This window comes from Corvus kubaryi, unplaced genomic scaffold (genome assembly GCF_017639235.1).
Source record: "Corvus kubaryi isolate FWS band 111438036 unplaced genomic scaffold, C.kubaryi_AGA036_p1.0 136, whole genome shotgun sequence".
In the NCBI taxonomy this organism is placed as follows: Eukaryota; Metazoa; Chordata; class Aves; order Passeriformes; family Corvidae; genus Corvus; species Corvus kubaryi.
Window position 1 is genome coordinate 12,158,178 of NW_024580670.1, and position 22,515 is coordinate 12,180,692.

Here is a 22,515-nt window from a genome sequence, read left to right on the forward strand (position 1 = left end):
GGGCCGGGCCGGGCCGACGGCAACGCCGCCCTTCCCTGCCGGGCCGCAGGGGGGCGCTCCCTCCCCACCCCCGCTACCCCCCCCCCCCCCCCCCCGCTCCCCTCAGGAATGGTTTGGCCTCCCTTCGGTGCCGGCTTGGCCCCTCCCACTCCGGGCGGCTCGAGGGGGAGAGGGCGGGGCGCCGCTGGTCACGTGACTCCGCGCGGCGGGGCCGGGGTCGGGGCCATGTCGCGGCGGGAGCGGGGCCCGGAGCCGGGGCCGGGCGGTGCCGAGGCGGCTGCGGAGGATGCGGCGCCGGCGGAGCCGGAGAGTCTCGACCAGTGCCTGTCGCTGCTGCCCTGGGACCGCTTCTCAGCCTGGCTGCACTGCGTGTGTGTGGTGGGCTTCGACCTGGAGCTGGGCCAGGCCGTGGAGGTACGTGCGGCGGTGGGCGGGGGGCACCGCTCGCCCCGCGGCCTGCGGGCTGCGGCGGGGCCCCGCCGGAATCGGGCGCTTCCTCTGGTCCCGGTATTGCACAGAGGCGGGGGAAGCTCGGCCGTGCTTGAGGAAACGTGGTTGTGCGGAGCCCCAGAGTGGCGAGCGAGGCAGCGCCCTGGGGAACTGGTCCGGCTGTCCCGGGTGAGGCTGGTGATTTTCGGTCAGCTCTTCTCATGGTGCTGCTTGTGCTGTCAGCGGGCCCTTGTTATTGGTTTGCATTAATAATGGTTTGCGTGCCGAGATTTGTATGAAGTACATCGTCGGCTTTCGTTGCATACGAATAGTGCCGATTTCCATGGCATCTAGGTGTTAAAAAGCGTGATAATAAGGAGAATGTGAGTGGTCTTCATAATTAACAGCGTTCTCCAGGTCACTGAGATGTGTGAAAAGGTTCTCTACAGGTTTGAAGAGTTTCCTTTCAACACAAGCTGGATGCCGGGCCGTGGCAGTGTCACAGCTGCGGCTGCGGCTGCCAGCTGTGCTCTCTGTGCAACAGGCAGGACAGCTGTGGCACTGCTTTGGGAATGCGCCGAGGGCACGGGCAGGACAGCTGTGGCACTGCTTTGGGAATGCGCCGAGGGCACGGACAGGACAGCTGTGGCTCTGCTTTGGGAATGCACCGAGGGCACGGGCAGGACAGCTGTGGCACTGCTTTGGGAATGCGCCGAGGGCACGGGCAGGACAGCTGTGGCACTGCTTTGGGAGTGCGCAGGGAGCTCACAGTGCTGAGAAACGGAGAGAAGAACTATCGTTCGCATCAGTTTTCACATCCTGTTTCACCCTGTTCACCATGTGACTGCGCAGCAAACTCTTGGTCTGCTGGGAAAGTTTTTTTCTTTGCCTCGCCTTAAAGGGATGCCAGCATAAATGCATGGCAGACTAGCCTAAAATTCAACTAATCCAGCTACTATAATATGTAAAATACATAACTGTTCACCAAAGATAAATGCAAATAAAACGCCAGCATACCGTGCTAATTATCTGAGTTCTCTTCTTGATGTTATAAGGTGGTGTTAACAACAAAGACAAACGTTTCTGTGTAACCTGTGGCTTGGGCAGCTGCTGTGCCCAGTGGCTGAGGGAAGCACGGCCTCTGTCCTGGCTGCAGACCCCTCTGTTGACAGGCACGTTGATTTAACTGGGTGCCTAAAATGGAACTTAAAATGTTTACAGAACTAAGGCCTGGGGGTTTTTTTCCACAATGTAGCTGCAGGAAGAATAATTAGTTTTCAGTTTATATAGGAATTCTGGGAAGAAACACCTGCTAGTGAGGAGAAGTATGCATTCAAGTCTGTATGCCAATCTTCTGATTAAATGTGGATAATTTCAGCATCATTCAGCTACTGAGAGAGTTACATTTAGTGTACTTCTTAGCATAAGATAGCAAAGGAAAATATTCAGAGTTGGAAAAAAAATGGTTGATGGGTTTGCTACATGCAGAATGCATGTGTTCCACTCGTGTCTGCTTTCAGCTTTAGTTGCTGAAACGCTTTCCTTCATAATGTCTTAGACAGCTGGACATCATTTGGTAGGAGACTGAGGGGAAAAAAATGCACTGGAGACTTTATGGCTGGGGGACAGAAAGGTGCTTAGTCAGAGATCAGCCAGTGGGTATATTTGTTGTTTTCTATAGAGCAGGATAGTCTTATTTTATCAGGAGATAAATTTACTTATATTTGTAGAACAAGATTAAATGAGATAAGGGGGTGTTAGCTGTATGGTAAGATGAGGACTCTGCATGGAGCTACTGTTCCTGCATTCTGAATTTCCTGGACTAGGTCCCAGTTTTGGGAGCTCTGAAACCGTTGAAACATAATCCTGGAATTTATTTCAAATTTCATTTGCTTGCAAGGTAGCCACTCATTTCAGTAGTTTTGGAGTGGGTTGTTTTGAGGACCTTTTTAGGTGAAATTTAAGTATCTGAGGTTTGTCCTCTTTCCTGTATATTCTGTTCTCACTTGCTTGCATAATCACTGATTTTGCACATTCTTTTTTTTTTTTTTTAAATAAAAAGTGTAATGTATGCTTCCACATCTTACATTGTGTTGCATCATTTTTGGTTTCTGTGTTGCAAAAACTTTTTACATTATCTTTTTTTTTTCTGTAAGTACAAAAAGCCATGACACTGAGTTTATTCCTTGAGCTTTCACAGTTGTCATTAGGGGCTAGTGTTCATCCTCCAAGAGTTAGTATTAATATAGAGGGTGTTTTGTGGCTGAATTTTGGTTACTCCAACCTAACTTTTGATTGCAACAGATTTCAGACACCAGTGTGTGTTTGCTTTAAAGGTAATAATCTAGTGCATTTTGCATGTACAAGTTAAATCTAGAAGATGTAATCTTGCTCTCCTTTGAGACCTTTTGCACGAAAAATCTCAAGTACTCTGAATATACATTCTGAATACACCTTTTTAAATGAATGTTTATGGTCTCTTAACTGGCATCCAAAATACCTTGTAAAGATGGGTGATCAAGAAAGCTTAAAAGCATATGAAGATAAGAACTGAGACATAATATTAATAGCTTACAATTGAAAATGTCCTCAGGCTAGGAAGGTGTTCAAGGGTTGTATTGTTAAAATATTTGATGGAAACTTACTGCTTATACCCAGCTTGTTTTCAAATAAAATAATACTATTTTCTTCTTGTAGGTAATATATCCTCCACATTCCAAACTCACAGATAAAGAGGTAAGTCATGGTTGCTGTGTATAATTTGGTTTTAGCTTAGGAAATATATAAATACATTATATCTCAGGAAATATAACAGCTCTCTTTTCTTTTCCCTACCTTTTAGAAAACCAATATTTGCTATTTGTCTTTTCCAGATTCTAATTCGGGTAAGTGCTTCCTTTACTCTGTAGTCATCTGTTGTGGGACTAAACTGTGTTAAAAAAGATAGAATTTGACAGGATGTATTCTGGGCTTTAGATCAAATATGTATTTATATATCTTAATTAATATTGCAATACAGAAATGTTGTAGCTAAGGTTAAATATAAAACTGCAACTGTCTGCATTGCAGTAAGGTTTGAGGATTCTTCTCCGGTTTATGTAAGTGTGTAAGACCTTCCAGTGACATTTGTGCAGACGTTTCAGAATACTTGGCAAGTAAAGAATGAACATCTTAATTTTGCTCTTTAAACAAAATAATAGTATTGTCACTGTAGAAAGGAGAGTAGGCACGGAATTTGAAGGATTTAATAAAACAAATGGAAGTATATGGAACCCTCTTCTCATGAAGCACTAAATATTTTCTAAGTTCATAACAATGAATCTGACTTTTAAATTCAAAAGCATTTAGAAAGAATGGTTGTGAAGGGAAAACCTCAGCCATCTTCTCCATTCTTGCTGTGCCTGTGTGTGGTCCTGCTTGTTAATTATTCCTGAATCTAAACTTCGGCTCCCAAAGAGAAATTGGGGCATGTGGCTGATGGGTTGGACCACCTGCAAAAAGATATGGCAGAAGTACAGACACTCACTTTCACGTTTATTTCTATACAAAAATCAAAACCTGCAGGACCAGCCTTGTGCCTGTAACTGCACTGACTCTGCTTGTGGATGCTCTGCAGTGTAACAGCTTGGACAGGGGGTGATGCAGATTTGTGCTTTTAATGTGTGTGAGCTCTCTCTTATGTAATTTATTATAAAGTATTTTGGCTAGTTTTTCTCCTTTGTCTAAATGTCATTAAAATTAAGATATTTTCTCTGCTGTTGCTATTCTGTATGTAAATAGAGGCAGAGCTTCTTTCTGTTATTGAAAGAGAAGATGAATTAATGATATCTTCTCACTGCTCTCATTGTTAATGGTTGTATCTTCAGTCTTTAAAAGGTGTCTTGAAGGCACAAAATCATGTGTTAGTGACGAAGGTTGCTTTCTTAAAAATTTTTGGTGTATTTTTTCAAATAAGAGTGTAGTAAAGTTGCTTTAGGCAGAATAGGTAAGGAGGTTCTACTTTCAGCAGGGAAAAATCCCACTTTTTTGCTTTTTATAGTGTCCCTATTAAGAACTGTTGGTTCTTGATCAATCTTGGTAGGCTTAAGTTTCAAGTGGTGTAGGAGGGGTTCCCTGTGTAAAACCTGCCTTCCACAAGGCTGGAAGTGCATCCTGTCTGGTAGGATTTATTTTTTCATCATAGGCCTTAACATAAAAAAGAAAGCTTGATGTAATATAGCAGTGAAAGAAGTTATTAGCTTGCAGCTAAATGTGAGGTCAGTCCATCCCAGGTTTTCATGGCTCAAAAGGTTAATTCAACTTCTTTCTCTTACAACTACAAAGAGATATTATTCCAGTACTTGTGGCTATGAATTTAGAGGGGAAAGTTGTTTTAGTCAGCTACTAGATGATGACACTCTTTGTGGTTTTAAGCTGAGTTTCCCAGTACAGTTATCCTTAAAATAATGCTTGGACCTTCTCTGCATGGGTAGAACAGACATTTACAGACACTTACCAATCTTTTCTGGAAGAGCTTGCTCCATAAGAAGACATGATACTCTGAATTATATTTCAACACATTAATGATTAAGGGTAATTTACTTTTAGGTCTTCTGTGTGTAGGTTTATATAGTAGTTTGTGAGGTATTTTCTTTGGATGAAGGGAACAAGCTTTGAAAAGTTGAAGCAAATATTTAGTGCTGTGTTATTGTCATGTGCTGTGGTTTTTCTTCTTATCATTGGATCTGTTGCTGAGCACTTGCTTTCACTATCTATTTGAATTAGATAGTTATCCCATCACACCATGTTTTGCTGCTTTTGGTTTTGTCTTGGTGCATTGAGGGTTTCTGACTGCAGCTTCAAGGGGTTCTGGGACTCAGCTGGGTGCTCTGGGCATGTCAGTGTTGCTCTGCACAGCCAGTACCTCTGACTGAGGGGCTGGGCTGTCTGTGCTTGCTGTAGCAGAATGTGTGTGACTGAAAGAGAAAATGAAATTGAAGTTTCAAGTCTGGTGAACAGTTCCCTGGAGAATTAGTTACATTTTTCTTTAAGAATTTCATTTTGATAGAAATGAAGGAAAACTTCACTCCTTGGGGGTATTACTGGGAAGTCCTACTCAGTTTCACTTAGTTTTCAGCAATTAGCTTTGCAGCTTTCAAAATGATGAATCCTAGACCTGCCTGTGGATTTACAGATATCAGCATAATGCACTCCTACAGTGTGACTTCTGTGTGAACTGTATGGTGTCAAAAAAAGAGGCAAAGTGCAGCCATTTAGCAGAGGAACGACATGGCTAAGGTGATGAAAACTATACAGGCATACTGATGAAATGGGTAATGCCAGTAGGAGAACAGCCATTTGACCTGTTTGAGGGCATGATAGTCACTGTGAGGCAGTGACTTTCTTTCCTTGTTGTGGACAGTATATTTACTGTTGCCAAAGGTGCCAAATTTTTCACTTATAAAATTATGAAGATATAAATGTTCACAAGAGCAATGCAAGATAAATGAACCAAAACTCTGATACCTCTTTGGCTGTAAGCAAGTGCTCACGTTAAACAAGGCTCAAACTCAGAATACTGTCTGTTTGTTGTTTGTTTCTTCCCCCATGTAGGTTGTCTTGGGGACACACAGTTTTGTTTTAGATTCCGACGGTCTCCTGGAAGGAAGGTCTCATTGTGTTGTTTTCTGGATCAATTGGATAGAGATCTACCAGTTTACTTAAAGGTTGGAAATGAGAAAAAATGAAGTTAAATTTCTTTTGGGTAATGTTAATTTGTGGGTCTTCACCTTTAAATATAATGTTTGAAAAGAAAAATCTCTGAACTGGATGTCCTGAAAGTCAAAACTCATGTTTGTTGTAGCATGTTATTATAATTATAATAATAATTAGTTTCATTAACTATTCTTTAAGTTTTATTAGTATGGATTTTCGATTACAAGGAATTAAATTGAAGCCCAGATCTATTTCATTATTGACTAGAAACCTGTAGATCAAATTGTAAGAACCATTACTGCTGTGGAAATACGAAGTGCTTAATAATGTTATTAAAAAAAAATCCAAGCAACTTGGGCTATCTCTCTGAGTTTCCACCCTTCACTTTTTGAAGATGGAGCAGTTACCTAAAAGAGGTAGCGGCCAAAAGTTGTTCTCATCATGTCCATAGGGAATATTGAGGCCTCTGGAAGCCTGATTCTCAAACTCAATTTAGTTCTGTTTATGTGGCCAACACATGAATTCCTGTTTGTAGGAAGGGTGAAGCTGATGTCTGGTCTTTGAAATGTGAGAGCCTACTTCTGTAATATTCCAAGAATCTTTTGTAAAACTAGTACATTGAAAGACTAGGTTTTATCTCTTCAAGTCAGGGCTTTAAGGTTTTTAACTGCTAAAATCTTTTTAGTGCTACTTTGCAGAATTGTTAATGCTGGTTTATTCCTCAGGAAATTATTTCTATTTTTGGTTTCACAGTGTGTCAGGAGAATGTAGATATAAAAATAGTAAAGCCAGAAAGCACAGCTGTTTCCACACACTGAAGTTTTCTCTTTGAAGTACTTACTGAAAAAAGATTATGCCAATAAACACAGTAATCCTTCTAGTTTATTGTAGCTAATCGACTTTGGAGCTTGCAGGGGAATAGGCTTTTAAACTGTCTGTTGAATGCTTCAGAAAGGGGGGCAATATCAGGTGGTTGTATTGAATTCTTTCCTTTCTTTTGCAGAAAGATTCAGCATATTACTATGGCTATGTGTATTTCAGACAAGTTCGAGACAAATCATTAAAAAGAGGCTATTTCCAGAAGGTAATTTCAGTTCTTTTAGGTAAATATTAATTTGCAAATTAATTATTTTTCAGTGACTGCAGAGGAACAGGAAAACTGTCTTGCTCTCTAACTAAATTAGTTATTAATTTATGTTAAATTGGTCTAATTTTGCATCAGCTGTGCTATGTTCCAGCTCTACTGTCAGAAGAGATAGTTTTGTGTCTGTGTTTAAAAACAAAAAGTTGGGAAGTTTTGGGGGTTGTTTGCAGTTTGTCTGTAGTCAGATGTGTCGTTGGCTTGCATATGTGAGAAAAGTCACACTTGGTGTTGTCTGAGGGGAACAGGTGCAGTAGAACCGAGGGGTAGTGTTAATTTGAAATTGTGTTTCTGTTTTGTAACTCCTTATTCCAGTCGCTGGTCCTCATCAGCAAGCTGCCTTATGTCCATCTCTTTCGTACCATGCTCAAGCAAATAGCGCCAGAATATTTTGAAAAAAGTGAAGCTTTCCTGGAAGCAGGTACTGATCTTACAACGGAGCTCTTACGCTATCACGTACTTGTTCTGGAGAAATAAGCAACACTGTCGTGTTCTAGTTTGTGGTTTTGTCTTCTTGCAGGGTAGAGGGTTGAAATTTTAGCAAACTGGCTTGACTTCTAGATCACTGAACAGAGCTAATTGAATTCTGGATCCTCCCTGGGAGAGTTGGAGGTCCTTCCTGAAACACATCTAGGGTTGTGTGTGTTTCAGGACCAGCTGTTGAGCACAAGGAGCTGATGGCAATCCTTAGTTTGCACTCTTTGTTGCCCAAGTCCTTTTGGGCAGTCTGACAACTTTTGCTAAGCAACTGTACAAATGTCATCTTGCTTGAGGTTTGTTTTTCTTTGTGTGTGTGATTTGGAAAAAGCAACAGAGCAGCACTGGTAGCAGGTGCCTCAGCCTTACTGCAGAGCTGAAAGAGCTGGAGAAGGACAAATAGGAAAGTTATTTGCTCTTTGCCTGAAAGAGCTCTGTTCTGTGTACTGTGCCTGCCCCATCCAACTTTCTCGCTTTTTTGCTTTCACTGAGCAACAATTTGCATAAACCATGAAGGAATTGCATTTTTCAATCACCTGTTTTCTTGAGAGGTTGTATTATGACCAAAATAATCAGAAACTATGAGAATTATGTATTATATTCATAATGGTTTACAAGAAAATGCTGGAGAACTTTCTAGCCAAGATAGAAGCCAACTTTTTTCTTAACGGCTGGTATTTATTGGTTCTGCAGTAGTAGCCAATGTACATAAATGTAGGTGTTCTTTTCAAAGTTTTTTAGTACGTACTTTTGTGGTTTTGCAGATAACATTTCTTCACCTAATTGGAAGTCCTGTTGCTACAAAAAATGGAAGACCAGAGAACACTGTTTTCTTGAAATTAAAAACTTTACAGTTCTAATGGAATAATACATAAAGAATGTCTGAAAGGCTGTAAAACTTATTTAGTGTGATCCAGAGACAAGTAGAACAGCTGTGGACTATTAGCACTAATTTAAAGTTGCAGTGTGCACAAAGGTGACTCTGTGATCATGGTTTATAGCTTACAGAAACTCTCATATTTTCTTTCAGTTTGTAGTGACGTTGATCGTTGGCCACCACCAGTACCAGGGAAAGTTCTGCAGTTGCCGATCATGGGTGTTATAATGAAGGTAAGTACTCCTGCACTTGCTCTTCTCTGAGGGTGTTTCCCCCACCTTTTACTGTACAGGTCCTCACAGCCTTGTGCCTTGTTTTCATTGTCCTGTTCTTCCAAACAGGAGTTTATTGAGAGCAGTAAACAGATGTTTACTGCACTCAGAGTGAAGGTCTGGAAGATCCTGATTCAGTGCTTTGATTGGGGGGAGGATCTTTTATGGTGCTTAGGTTAATTTTTAATTTTTGTAGATACTAAAAAGCGATGTTTCAGTACAACTATTAATTGCAGTGTCTGTATCATCCCTCTGCAATTTGTATTCTAGGAGACTTTAGTGCTAATTATATTTGTCAAATCAAACGTAAAGTAGCACTTGAAAATACTGAGAGTTAAGTTCCAGTCAAGCAAATTAAATATATTGATGAAAATCATTCTCGTTCCTGAAAGTGGACAAGTAAAAATCATTTTTGGCCCACACAGCAGAAATAATTGCTTGTGCTGTTTATAATTTTCAATGGCAGTGAAATATGTCTGAAGAAAACTATTAAAGAAGTTGTATTTAGTGCATGGGGAGGAAGTGTAGAGCTTAAACAGTGGTTAAGAACTGGGCCACTGGGAGTCGTAACATCTCCATATGAAATGCCATTAAATGGGTTTGATGAAATTGGAGGTTACAGCCAGAAGTACCTTCTCAGCAGATGCTCTCAAGTTTATGGCAAGACGTATGCATCACCAGGGAGAGAAAGAAGTTTCTGAAGCTGTTCTGAAAGCAGAAATTTAATAAAACAGTTCTGGGTGCTGGATGATGAGGAGTGTCAGATATATCTTGTTTGGGTATTGCCTGCCTTTATCTCATAAATAATTCTTACCCATGAGAGCTGAAATTGCATTCCTAAACTGAGTAAAACTAATTACTGCCCAGTGATACTGTGTCCCTGTTTTCTTACTCTGCTTGGGCAGTTTTAAGTGTTGTGTGTAAATGACATCCATTTGTGCATACCAACCTCCAGTATGACCACATTTCTAGTACTCAGGACTTACAGATGCAAACTGTGAGACCAGAGAAGTATACTTGTGTTCAGACTATTTGGATTCTGCCTCATTCACCAGAACATCTTAATGTTTTAGGAGAGGATTTTTTCTAAAAGTAATTCTGTACCGTTTTAAACCCCCAAGACCTTATTTCAGATCATTCTTTCCAACATTAGAGGTATTTTAATTGAAATTACAGTAACAAGTTTGACTTATTTTACCAATAGTCTCTTTTTTAACTAGAGTGTTATTTTCATATTCTAATATTCAATTTGCAATTGGAAATTCTGTAGGTGGAAGTTCTGTAAACAAGCATCATGGTGCAGTATATCCTCTCTAAATATTACAAATTATCTCTAAGTCAGCATTTTAAGTATCTGCTGGATTCAATACAGGGGAAAATAAATCTTTCTTTTTCTTTCCAAGTTGCGGATTCCAACATATCGTGACAAGCCTGGAACAACACCGATAGTACAGAATATGCACCAGGTAGAGATTAGATACTGATATTGTATATAAACCCAGACAAAGCTAGAGATGTGCTTTCATTCTTTTACTTTAAACTTGTTAGAAAAGATTGGTAGCAAATTGTCATACACTTTGATAATAATGAAATCCACAGTCTTTGAAACTTTGAATGGAGGAGTCCAGATCTGGATTCTTATAGAAAGGATATTCTAACCCAGTTACCCTAAGCAGGGATAGATATCCAGGTCCTGGAAGAAGATAGTTGGCTGAAAAAATTACTAACCTGAACAATCTTTTAATGTTTGGATAATTTGGGTTTTTTTGAGGATGAATCTAGAATTAAAAGTCTTTAGTCATAGGAGATGGTTATTAAACAAATCTGTCTGTGCTTTCATGTGCAGTTGTTTAAAACAGCTTCAGTATTTTATATCTTTTCTGGACTGAAAGTCACATGCCTGTAAGTGGGGGGGGGTGTGTGTCTGTCTTGGGGGATATCTTGCTCATGGAACACAAAGGTAGTTGTGGAGATAATGTGCTATATACTGCAGCAGTACATAAATAATTAGGCTATATACTGTCTACTGTCTGTAAGCATTTAAGGGAAACCATTTCATTTAATACCTAGGTGTTCTGATGACTAAAAACCAAGCATTGCGATGTCTTTTAGGCAGATGCTCAGATCTCCATGGCTTTACCGACTGTTCATGAAGTAGATCTTTTCAGGTAGGAGTTTGGGCTGATCTATTCCTAGTTGTGAATTCCCACGTTTTTTGATTATGACAGTTCCTTAACATGTCTCATTGCTTGTATGCGACATTTATCAGCGTTGGTTTTAATATTCTTTTTCTGTGAAGTTTGCCAAAACACAGTTTGGACAATATACAGGCTGAAACTGCAATAAATGAGCAAGTTCATTAAATGTTCCATTTTACAAGAGTATTTTATGTTTTCAAATTACTATTAAAATACTACTCCAAACTTCCTTTTTATCCCTTTATTAACCAGAAGAAATATGTATTTTATGATGTCAAATGTATTAAAATACCTCAATCTGTTTTTAGGTGTTTCTGTCCAGTGTTCTTTCACATTCAGATGCTTTGGGAGCTGGTGCTGCTGGGAGAACCACTTGTTGTGATGGCACCGTCACCAGCAGAGTCTTCAGAAACTGTGTTGGCCCTTGTTAGGTAAATGTAGTACAGCTTCCTAACTAATGTTAAAGGGAGTCAGTGTAACATTGCAGCTGAGTGGACCTTCATTTGATCTCAGTGTGAAAAAGCATTACAAAGTTTAGAGTTGCTTGTGTCTTTCATGAAAGTTTGCACTGAATACATAAACCAAGCTCATCCTCTTTGTACCTTGCAGCTGCATTTCACCACTGAAATACTGCAGTGATTTCAGGCCATACTTCACCATCCACGACAGTGAATTCAAAGAATACACAACTCGCACACAAGCCCCGTAAGTAAATAAAACTCTCTGGGGAAGATGTTGCTCAAAACCACTTCTAACCATAAATTAGGATTAAAATACTGTTAACTATTCTGGTTTTCTATCATTAGAGAATAAGGTTTAGACTTTTTTTTGGTAAGATTTATCTTTCAGTGTGCAGTAAACAACTGATACAAGTTTTCATTCCAGTTAGATAGGACAAAGAAGTTATGAAACAATGCCATAATTAAACTAGGCTTGAGCTTCACTGGATACTTCTCTACAGAATGAGTCAAACTGCAAGTGTGAAACCAAGAAAAGTTCTTGCTTTTCCATAAGGGTTTGTCTGTGCAACACCAGCTCCAGAGTAGCTCCTTGGAAATTCTGCTGTAATTGTTTTAGTTTTTAATTAACTGCAAACCAAAGTGACTTGTAGAATCCAACATCCATACAGCTGTTTTGTAAAGCTAAGTCAGTTGGTGTCCTAACTGAGACAATTTAAAAATCAAATATCTCTTCACTAAATTTATTAGGTTATTATTGTAAATAATTCAGAAATTAAGCTTATTTTTTTTAAGAATGTGAATGTCCAAAACCAGTGATGTTTAAAACTGCTTTAAGGACACATTTTTTCCTCTTTATTTCTTCTAAATCCTGCTCTTATTTTGAGAGCATATGCCTCCAGTATTTCTTAATACATGTTAGTTAAATGTAGCTTGATTTGGGAATGGAGTGCATATGCTAGATTCACTGATCTTTTAATAGATAAATTTCTTCTAATATCAGAACAGGCAGAGGTTGTTGATTTGGATGTTTTGTTTGCTTTGTTGGTTTTTTTACTGTAGTTTTCCTCTCAACTGATGTATTTCCAGAGATAGAGCAGTGGAAAAACACATAAACATAGGCAATATGTTTTAGATTGTGTTCCATGGGAATGGTTATGCAGTATGTAATTTAGTTTCTAAAAATAATTCCAGGAAGAGTTTGGTTAAACTGCATGTGTTTCAAAATTGCATCCACTGTAGCAAAATAGAAAGGTTGGTCACTACATGGATTAGTATTTGAAATAGAGCTGAAATTGCTCTTTCTTATGGAAAACAAACAGTTGGAAAAATTGGAAATAGGTTTTTAAAGCCGTGGATCTAAGAAGGTGAAGAATCCAAATGATGCCAATTCTGTGTATTTTATTACTTTAGTAAGAGGGGGGCAGGGAAACTTAAGGATAGTGTACAGAAAGTGTTAAATTTTGTGATTTTTAAGACCAATCTGACAAAATGATAACTTATTTTTAAGATGGCAGGTTCAGTGAGACTTGTTGCTATATTCCTTAGCTGATGTTTGACTGTAAAATGGGTGGAAACCACTATATTTTTCAATATGTTCCTATGTCATCATATCAGTGCTATAAATCCCAAATTCTGCAGGCCTATGCTGTAGCAGCAGCCCTGTGCTCTTATTGCCTCTTGTTCCCTGGGTGCCCCTGTGCACCCCCCAAGCCAGATGCCAAGCACAGAGCAGACAGAAAAATCTGGCAGGGTGTGAGCTGGGGCATAGTGCTGTTAATGTGTTTGTGCTGCATCACTTGATAACTACTGCTTAAAGCAAGTGGCATATTAAGTGTCTCATTTTCTTAATGACGTGCACATTCAAGCACTGAGAGTTTGTTACAATCAAACCTTGAAAAGTAGCAATTTGTCTTTCAAATATGGGTCAGATTCCTGCTCATTAAAAAAAAAAAAAAAAAAAAAAAAACCAACAAAAAACCAACACATCACAAAACTCCAATAACAGATAATGCCCTGTTCTTGCCATTGCAAATGGGCAGAATTTAGCCAAGTCTAAGCAGATGATGTAATTTTTATTCTTCACTCCCATTTGTACTTTAAGATGCCTCTGTCTTATTTTCTAAAACTTTGAAACTTTGATAAACATTTGTGCTCTTATGTGCAATTTAAAATGTTTCTCTTAAATACCAAAGGAAAATAATTTCAAGTTAAGAATTTAAGTTTACCTTTTGTATTTGTTAGGGCAAAAGCTGTTGCTGTTGTATTTTAAACATTGTCATTATTTTTCTAGGCCATCTGTCATTCTAGGGGTGACAAATCCCTTTTTTGCTAAAACACTTCAGCACTGGCCTCACATTATCCGAATTGGAGATATCAAACTTCCAGGTAAAATAAAAATATCTTTTACAATCCTGTGTGATGGGATCTAACTGTGTGCTTATTTATTTACAAACATATGTAATTATGTTCCATTAGTTTAGTTTAATGCTAACTAAATTTTCATGGATGTAAATCTGTCAAGTGAAATTAGAATCTTGACTTCTCTATGTCTTGTCAAATCTAGTATATTAAATGCAAAAGGTAGTAATACTCATTAGTAATAATGTTCTACCTTCCACAGAGTCCTGATTTTGTATCTCTACCAATAAGGTATTAAAATGAGACATAATATATTACTGATGTTAATTTTAGTGTGAGTAGAATGTAATAAATCAGTCACAGCCAGCACAGAACATAAGACTTGTGTGAAAGCTAAGTTTGAATGTTACAGTAATATAAAAAGTTGTTGACAATATTTTGATAATATATTTCTAATTTGGCAATATTCCAGTAATTATTAATTGTTCAGTCTGGATGATTTCCTTACATGATTGAGTAGAATTTTGATGTAATCTTTGTATAACATGTCAATTGCCAGCCTGTAGTAAAATACTGCACCACTCTAATTATTGTATGAAATTCCTGAATGTAGCTGTTTGCTGTGACAGGTTCACTATGCTGTTCTGACAGTGGGAATGCATAAATATGTAGTTAAGATAAAACACCATAAAATTAATTTTTGCAGAAGAAGTTAATTTTAATTTCTGAATACACTGAATTAATTAAGGATTACATACTGTGTTCAATATAATTAGGCAAGGTTTTGCTTTACTTTAAAATACCATGTCTGTCTATGGTCAGAATACCTGTGGGGGCTTAGGGTAGTGTGGGGAGGAGTTACTTCACTGTTGTGTAGTTAATGTTTGGATAGTAGACTCTTAATTAAACTCTGAAAAGCCGTATAAACAGGTGGCCTTCAAATCTGATATGCAGCTTTAAGTATGAAATTGTAGTTTTGATGTAGTTATGGGAAATGCTTAGTCAGGAAGTTCTAGAGATGTATCTGTCTGACCTGTCTTGAAAAATGTATATTTTATTTCTTTAGGGATAAAGAGAGAGCTTCTGATTTTTTTTTTTTTTTGGTTGGTTTTTTTTTTTACATTTTCCCCCACTCTGCAGTTTCAATAGCAATTTTACTGTTTCTAAAGTCAAGCATCCAAATAGATTTAGGAGGAAGGTTCTGCTGAGGCTGCAAGACTGATAACAGGATTTAGGGTTACTGGTTGGAGCAGGATAAATTGGAAAAACAAAACAAAAGCCCTTAGTATGGCCTATGACAAAGGAGGCTTAAATTAATTTTCTTACAACACTAAATCCGTGGCTACTATTTTATTTTCCTCTATACAATTTTTAATTTTGCCAAGGTACCAAAGATTTTTTCCCAAAAGCATTTACACTAAGGGGAACAAAGGAAGATGGAATAAAAATATGAAATTAAGAAAACAATTATTCACTGCTATATATCCGTATGTTTATTTGGCTTCTTGGATTTGGAAGGTCATCCTTTGGCTGGTTTTGTTTGTGGGGTTTTTTGGTTCATTTTTTGCTTGTTCGTGTTTTTGTTGATTTTCAGGTATTTTGTTTGGTTTTTTCTTTTCAACAAGGAACCCTTATATAAAGTGAAAAGTCTTATTTGCTGTCATTCATGTGTGTTCTGGATATGTACTTGGATTCTTACCAATGCTTCTAATGTTTCTTACAATATTAGATAGGCTTCAAGTAAGATGACTTTATGTGTTTTGGCAGGTGAAGTTCCAAAGCAGGTGAAAGTGAAAAAACTGAAGAACCTAAAAACTTTGGACTCCAAACCTGGTAATAACTTCAGAGTTAAATTGCCAGTGTTATGATTTTAAAAGGCATACCTCATTTCTCCTTTGGCTATATGCTGCTTTTTTTCTTTAGGTGTTTACACTTCTTATAAGCCATACTTGAACAAAGATGAAGAAATCGTTAAGCAGTTGCAAAAGGTAATGGTGCAGGTCACTTCTTAATGGAAACTGGTTTGTGTGTTTTGTGTACTGTTGTACAGTGTTTTCATTTAAGGCTGCACTGTGTAATCAAAATGAAACTGGATTCTGGTTCCTTTGCCCCAGTCATAACTAAATAGATTGATATACACCCTCATTGTAGAAGGGCTGCTGCCTTGTTAGCAGCTTCCATAACCATATGAATGGTAGGACTCAATAAATTAGCTTAATAGTTTAGAGGATTACAAGTATTTATCTGTTCATCTGTTGAGGTTTTCCATCCTCTGCCACCCGCAGTCTCTTTGGTCTAAAAGTCTCACACATGAGGCATGTAAGACTCAGAGCTACCAAATTTTAACTGATTTGCAAACAGTTGTTTATAGAAACGTTTCTTTCCTTGAGTTTCTTTACATGAAAATAAAAAAATCAGTAATTGCAAAGACAAATATTTCTTTACAAAAGGACTTGATGCTACTGCTTTCCTTTCCAGGTTCAGGGTAGGAGGTGCTGTGTGTGGGCTTATGGCAAATGAATACAGAAACACTGGAATAAATATTCATGAAAAGTAAACCCACCACAACTACCTACATACTTTGGAGTAACAGACTGACTGTGTTTTGTTGTTTTGGTTTTTTTTAAGGGAGTACAACAGAAACGTCCTACGGAAGCACAGAGTGTGATACTTCGGCGGTATTTCTTGGAATTGACGGAAAGTTTCATTATTCCATTAGTGAGTTCTTAGACTAATTGAGTTTTTACGTAAGTAACAAGGAGTAGTTTTTCTGGAGTTACCCTAAGTCCAGTAGCTCTCCAGTGTACCCCTGGAATCAAGCCTGGGTCCAGTACTGGGTCCAGCTGGCGAGGCACAGGTGCCTCCTGCTGTCACACCTGACACTTGGCCATGGCCCCACTCCCTGTGCCTTGGACACCTTGGGGCTCTGGCCATGCCTGTGCCAAGCCTTGCTAGAGCAGAGATGGCCACAGCTCAGACAGTGTTCCGTGGGTTAGTTCTAACTCTAATGTCTGGGTGAGGGACTCAGAAAATCTCTTCCAAACACTTGATATGAAGTGTGGTTGCTGTTTGGAATCACCCATGATATGAAGGTACCTGTGGACTGTTCCCAAAGGAAAGAGAGATTGTTTACCAGTGGCTGAAGTTCAGGATATAGATATTCTATGTGTATGTTTGCTTCCTGTCCTTCTTTGCCTCATGTCCTTCTTGAACTTTGCTGCCTTAAAGTTCTGGAGTTGGGAAGTACAATCTGTATAAGATAAGCTCCTTCTTGTCTTCTCATGTGGTAAATACGCACAACCGCACCCTGTACTAACACTGAGAAGAGAAAATGCTGTGGTCACAAGCAATAAGTAAACACACACGTGGACTGTGTATCTTTAATACTGGTTATGCAAACAACCTTTCCTTTTCCTTTCCCCAGGAACGTTATGTGGCAAGCCTAATGCCTTTGCAGAAATGCATATCACCCTGGAAGGTAAGGAAGTATAATTTGAATGAGGTGGAAATTGGTGATCGGAGAAATTAAGGTCTGCTAATTTTTTATTTTCTTTCTTTCCATAGAGTCCACCACAGCTGAGGCAGTTTAGCCAAGATGACTTCATGAAGACACTGGAAAAAGCAGGACCACAGCTCACCTCAGGTTTAAAGGGAGATTGGATAGGACTTTACAGGTAATTTATTTCATCAGCATAAAAAATTATCTAAATTAAGACACATCAGTAGTATTAATACTGTTTTTTTCCTGAGCAAACTTAAAATCAGGATTGATTTGAATAAGGCTTTCTTTTAGAATATATGCTTTAATAGAAATTGATAGTACTAAGTATACTTTACTTGCCTAAATCTCTTTCTCTGCTAACGTTACAGGTTTCTGTAGATTATTAGATAGTGTTATTTGTGGTTTTATTTCTGGTCCTAGCTTGATTCCTCCTTCCAATAAAACACAAAGATAAAAATTAGGCTGTTTCAAACAGAGCCTTGATTTTTTTTTTTCCTAAAATTTCCTAATCTTTATTGTGTTTCAGACATGTTCTTTACCTTCTTTTCTCAATCCTTCTCTTAATTAATAGAAGCACCTGTTAATCTCTACTTCAGAATATTACATCTTTTGGAAAGTAGAGAAAGGGTTCTAATATCTTCTTCAATCTCAAATATAATTACATTTGATGATGTAAAAAACCCTGTTACCAAATTGTACTTAAAATATAAAATGTATTTTTCTTTGGTGTTTTACCAGGCATTTTTTGAAATCGCCAAACTTTGATGGTTGGTTTAGGAGCCGGCAGAAAGAAATGACACAGAAGTTAGAGGCCCTTCATTTAGAAGCACTCTGTAATGAGGTTAGAAAAATGTGTGCCTATGATTATATTTATCGTCTTGCAATAAAAATATATTCTCCCACAAGTCAGTTTTACTCCCATTTTCATAGGTTGAACGTGAAATTTTTGACAGTTTTGTGAATTCTGATCTAGTAAAACATGAATTTGTTAAACAAGTACAAGCTAGAACTAACTCAGCAAGAGAACAATATGAAATACAGTTCACTTGTCATAACTGTCATCGTTTGTAAAACATACCTTTAGTACTTTTTGGTTTGTTGTATATTTTAAAAGTCAAATACACACACCCACCCCCCAAAAAAAGCTTTTTCCTCTTATTTGGTAATATTATTTTGTTCAGCTTCCATCCTTGGCATCCTTGACAACGTACTTTCAGTTGTGATATAGTTCGTAGCTTTAAAGGTAAAAATTCAGCGAATTTGACATGCTAATTGACAGCTAATTAGACATGGTTAGTAAATAAGCCTACAACTGATCCACAGTAAGTGAAATCTGAGAAGTGAAATCTGTTTATATATAACAAAATGCCACATAAATATTTTTATGTTGTAAGATCCCTTCCTTAATTAAGAAGCCAAAGTGGGTATCAATATAATTTGAGTTAGAACAACCGATAAAGGAATTGCAAGAGGAGAAGACATTGTACAGCTAGAGAGGGAATAGGAAGAACAAAAATAAAGGAAGGCAATGCCACAGCTTTAAAACAAGCAAACAAGATTGCTCTGGTTATTTTTCAAAAGCTATTTGTTGTTATCCCTTGCCTTGTCAATTCCCAAACAGTACAATGTAGCAAATTCAAACAGATTGTTCAAACAGAGCAGCCCAAATAATTTGCAGGTCAGTTATACAACATAGACATATCCAACTGTATTTGACATTGATTTAATCAAAGAAAAGGAAATGTGTTACAAATTTATTACCAATTCTGCTTCTTTATTGTTTTTTCTTTTGATCCACAAAAGAAATGTTTCCCTGTACATGAACAAATGTCTTTCATAGGTGAGTCATAAGGGGGTAGGGGAACAGAACTTCCATAAGAAAATTCACTTGATTGTATCTTACTAGTTATCAACTGTGATCTCCTTTAATGCCCTAGAAACAGTAAGCACTGCCCTGAAGTGCTTTAATATTGCATTGTGCTGGCAGTTCTGATTTGCTAATCATTCACTGCCATTTTGCATTGTAGATGCTCTTTTTCAAACTAAACCTGTTTGGCAAGACTTTTTTCCCCCTTTAATTTATTTGTATTGTGTTTGTGTGCAAGTTTGCTATTAGGTGAAGTACTGGGCAAACAGGCAAATAAAGTAGATTTTGCAGCTCACAGTAAAGACAGTGCATGGGTAAAGTGAGGTTAGCAAATGGCATAGGAATAAAGAAAATACCTATTCTGAACATTAGTTATAGCTTAAGACTACTTTTGAAAATTACACATGTAACCATAAATATTTAAACGCTTAATTTTTTTTTAATTTTAGAACTTGGTTTTCTGGAGTCAGAAGCATACTGAGGTAGAAACGGTGGATCTTGTCTTAAAGTTAAAAAATAAACTGGTAAGTAACTGAATTGAACATGACTTAGCTACATAAAAGCATTATATAGTTGTTTTTTCAAGTACATAAATGAAAATATTCTTCTTGATGTAGGTAAAGAGTCAATCATTCATTCAGGCTTTCAAAACAAAAACAGTCAATTTCAGCCATGCCTGAAAAGTTATTTGGCTTCCCAACATCAGCCAGCTATGCTGGAAGCATTGTATTGCTGGGGTTTTTTTTAAATTAGTTGGAACTCTGGAACTGAGCTGAATCCCCAGGGAAGAAGAAAACCAAATTTTCTTTTTATAACTGAAAGTCCACATCAGTGTTGCTCTCACTGTTGTATGATTGCTGAGAAAACCTGCTATTGTCCAAACTCCTACTCAGTCAACAAATGAGGAATTCATTTTCCATATTTTCTAATACATGACTTCAATATTTCTTAAGGTAAACTTGCAATTTTAGTAGAAATCATGTTTTCTGGTATCTTTGCAGTTGCAGGCTGACAGAGAACATCTTCCTGTGAAAACTGACACACTGAAAAAGCTGCAGACACACATCAATGATATTATACTGGCGCTGCCAGATGACTTACAGGACATCTTGCTCAAAACTGGCACAACATGATTTCTACTGGGCTCTTTTGGTGCTGAAAACCAAAAGGCAAATAGTCTCACAGAAGACAGTGGCTTACCAAGTTTGGAACACAGCTCTAAAACATTAACACTACAACTGGACTGTACTAATAGTATAGCCCACTATATCATTTTCACTGTTTTTTCCACTTCAATACCAATGCAACTAAAGGGATTCTTGTGTCTAATACTGTTTGAAATAAGTGCTCTTAAAGAATAATCTGTGGTCATATGAAGCTGTGCCACAGTATAGGACTACAGTGCAGTGCTGGCATTGCAGAATGTTTTCCAATTGGTGCTGCTATACCCAATCCTACTCAGGGGTAGGCAATATTGATCCTGTACTGTCCTGTTGATGTAGTATCTAATTATTTTTCTTTCTTTTTTTGTTTTAGTTTTTAGCTAGTGGTAAGTCCAACTGACAAATTGGTGATTTGGCCAGAATACCTTATAACTGAGGTATTTTACTAGTAAATCACAGCTTTCAAAACTGTTTAGGAACAACTGAAATTACCAGATCTGTTCTTAACTTTCTGCATTTCTCCTTCTTGTCATCTCTCCAAAATGATACTGATTTGACATCTCTAAAGAAGAGAAGGCAGCTGACAAAAATTTTCTGAAGGGAAGTCTCTTCCACTCAGTGTCAGTTATTAGGGTGCTTTTACATGCCTTAAAGTAATTATATACTAATTTGTGGTTTTAAACTGTTGACATCCAGGATTTCAAGTGGTCACTTGTGTGTAAATGCAAGCATGTAGTGTTCATCACAGGAAATAAACACTATGGTGTTCTAATAGGGATTTTAAAATCGGTGATTTGGGTAGAGTTAGCTGATACACAGTCTGTTTCGGTTGGACATCATACCAGTCAGCTCTTGTTATAATTTGTAACCTTATTATTTGTGGCTTACACTAGTCAAGTGTTTGAGGAGGTGATGAGACTGGAGGGAGAAGATGTTGGCTTCAGCTGAAAAAAGCCTCTGGACAGGTCAGACTGGCAAAAAAAATTGTAGCATGAAATTATTCTCGGTATGTGCATACAGCAGACATGCATAAAGAGTAATTTCCTCTTGCATTATTAAGCAACAAGAATGGGATGTTTATCTTCTTGAACAAGTTTCAGTGGTATATAAGAACTCAGCTGTTCCACATGTAGTGTTGTACTTTGACCAGTTTCAAGTACAGTAAATGTAATGCTACTGTGTACACACAGCATATACTTTTATATGTCAAGTGCATCACAGTTATTTAAAAAAACCACTCCGCTTTTAAGCGCTTGGATAGAATTTTTAAAAACTTATGACATAATCCTGCTATAAGAAAATGCTTTTGTATAACAAATATTTCATACCATCTTTCTAAAAATGTCTTATTTAGATATAAAGTGTCACAACTGTATTTTTATGAAAATAATGTATTTTAATACTGTTATGTTTTGTACACAATTACTCATGACCAAAAGTTTAATGTATCACATTACTTAAACTATACCACTTCAGCATTAATTGCTAACTTGAAAAATTTTTTTTTGCACGTCCTGATGAAAAGCATTTTTAATCCAGAAATTATTAAGTGGCCATTCATATCCTAAGTTATCTTAAATATTTAACCTGGAGCACTGTATAGTTCCATGTAAACTGGTAACAACTATGATAACTAGCACATGACTGCAAATACGTATTTTTTTAAACAAAAATAAAAGAGTCTGATTTTTATTTTTTTTCCTTTGGAAGTTACCTGACTTAGAAAATGGGTGTGTTTGGTTTTTCCCCTCTCCTGTGTAAGCAAAGCTGTTCAGCTTGCAAAGACTGCTGCTTGATGAAGCTGTATGCCTGAGCTGACCAGAAATGTGATGGAGTAGTGTTGTAGTTTGATTATACATCATGGTTGGAATATGACAGAGCTGCAGGATCCTCAGCAAAGGAAATGGCAGGGCCTGGGTTTTAAAGCTAGTGTTCACTTCTAAAGCAAGCGTTTATTAGATTGTACTCAAAGCACTGAAATACTGAAAGGTATCTAGTAACAACTCAGACACAGTAAGAATAGGCCAGCTTGGAGATCTAGAAAGTAACTATCCTCAAGTACAGGGAAGCTTAACT

General features: G+C 37.8%; 1 protein-coding gene across 1 annotated transcript; it reads left to right on the top strand.

Annotated features, from left to right (window-relative positions):
- Positions 1-210: 210 nt before the first annotated feature.
- DENND6A (DENN domain containing 6A) lies at positions 211-22,131 on the top strand. Its single transcript, XM_042017542.1, has 20 exons — positions 211-414; positions 3,127-3,165; positions 3,272-3,314; positions 6,022-6,134; positions 7,127-7,207; positions 7,580-7,685; positions 8,772-8,851; positions 10,294-10,356; positions 11,003-11,058; positions 11,397-11,519; positions 11,698-11,793; positions 13,840-13,934; positions 15,675-15,740; positions 15,831-15,895; positions 16,536-16,625; positions 17,332-17,385; positions 17,472-17,581; positions 18,148-18,250; positions 19,726-19,800; positions 20,278-22,131. Exons 1-20 carry the CDS (start codon positions 226-228, stop codon positions 20,407-20,409), a joined length of 1,779 nt encoding a protein of 592 aa, XP_041873476.1. The 5' UTR covers positions 211-225; the 3' UTR covers positions 20,410-22,131.
- The last annotated feature ends 384 nt before the right edge of the window (positions 22,132-22,515 follow it).

Excerpts from the sequence above, each read along its gene's own strand:
- DENND6A (XM_042017542.1), top strand. The coding sequence starts at position 226 with ATGTCGCGGCGGGAGCGGGGCCCGGAGCCGGGGCCGGGCGGTGCCGAG. Across the intron at positions 3,166-3,271 it reads CCAAACTCACAGATAAAGAG|AAAACCAATATTTGCTATTT; the intron begins GTAAGTCATGGT and ends CCTACCTTTTAG. Across the intron at positions 17,582-18,147 it reads GATTGGATAGGACTTTACAG|GCATTTTTTGAAATCGCCAA; the intron begins GTAATTTATTTC and ends GTGTTTTACCAG.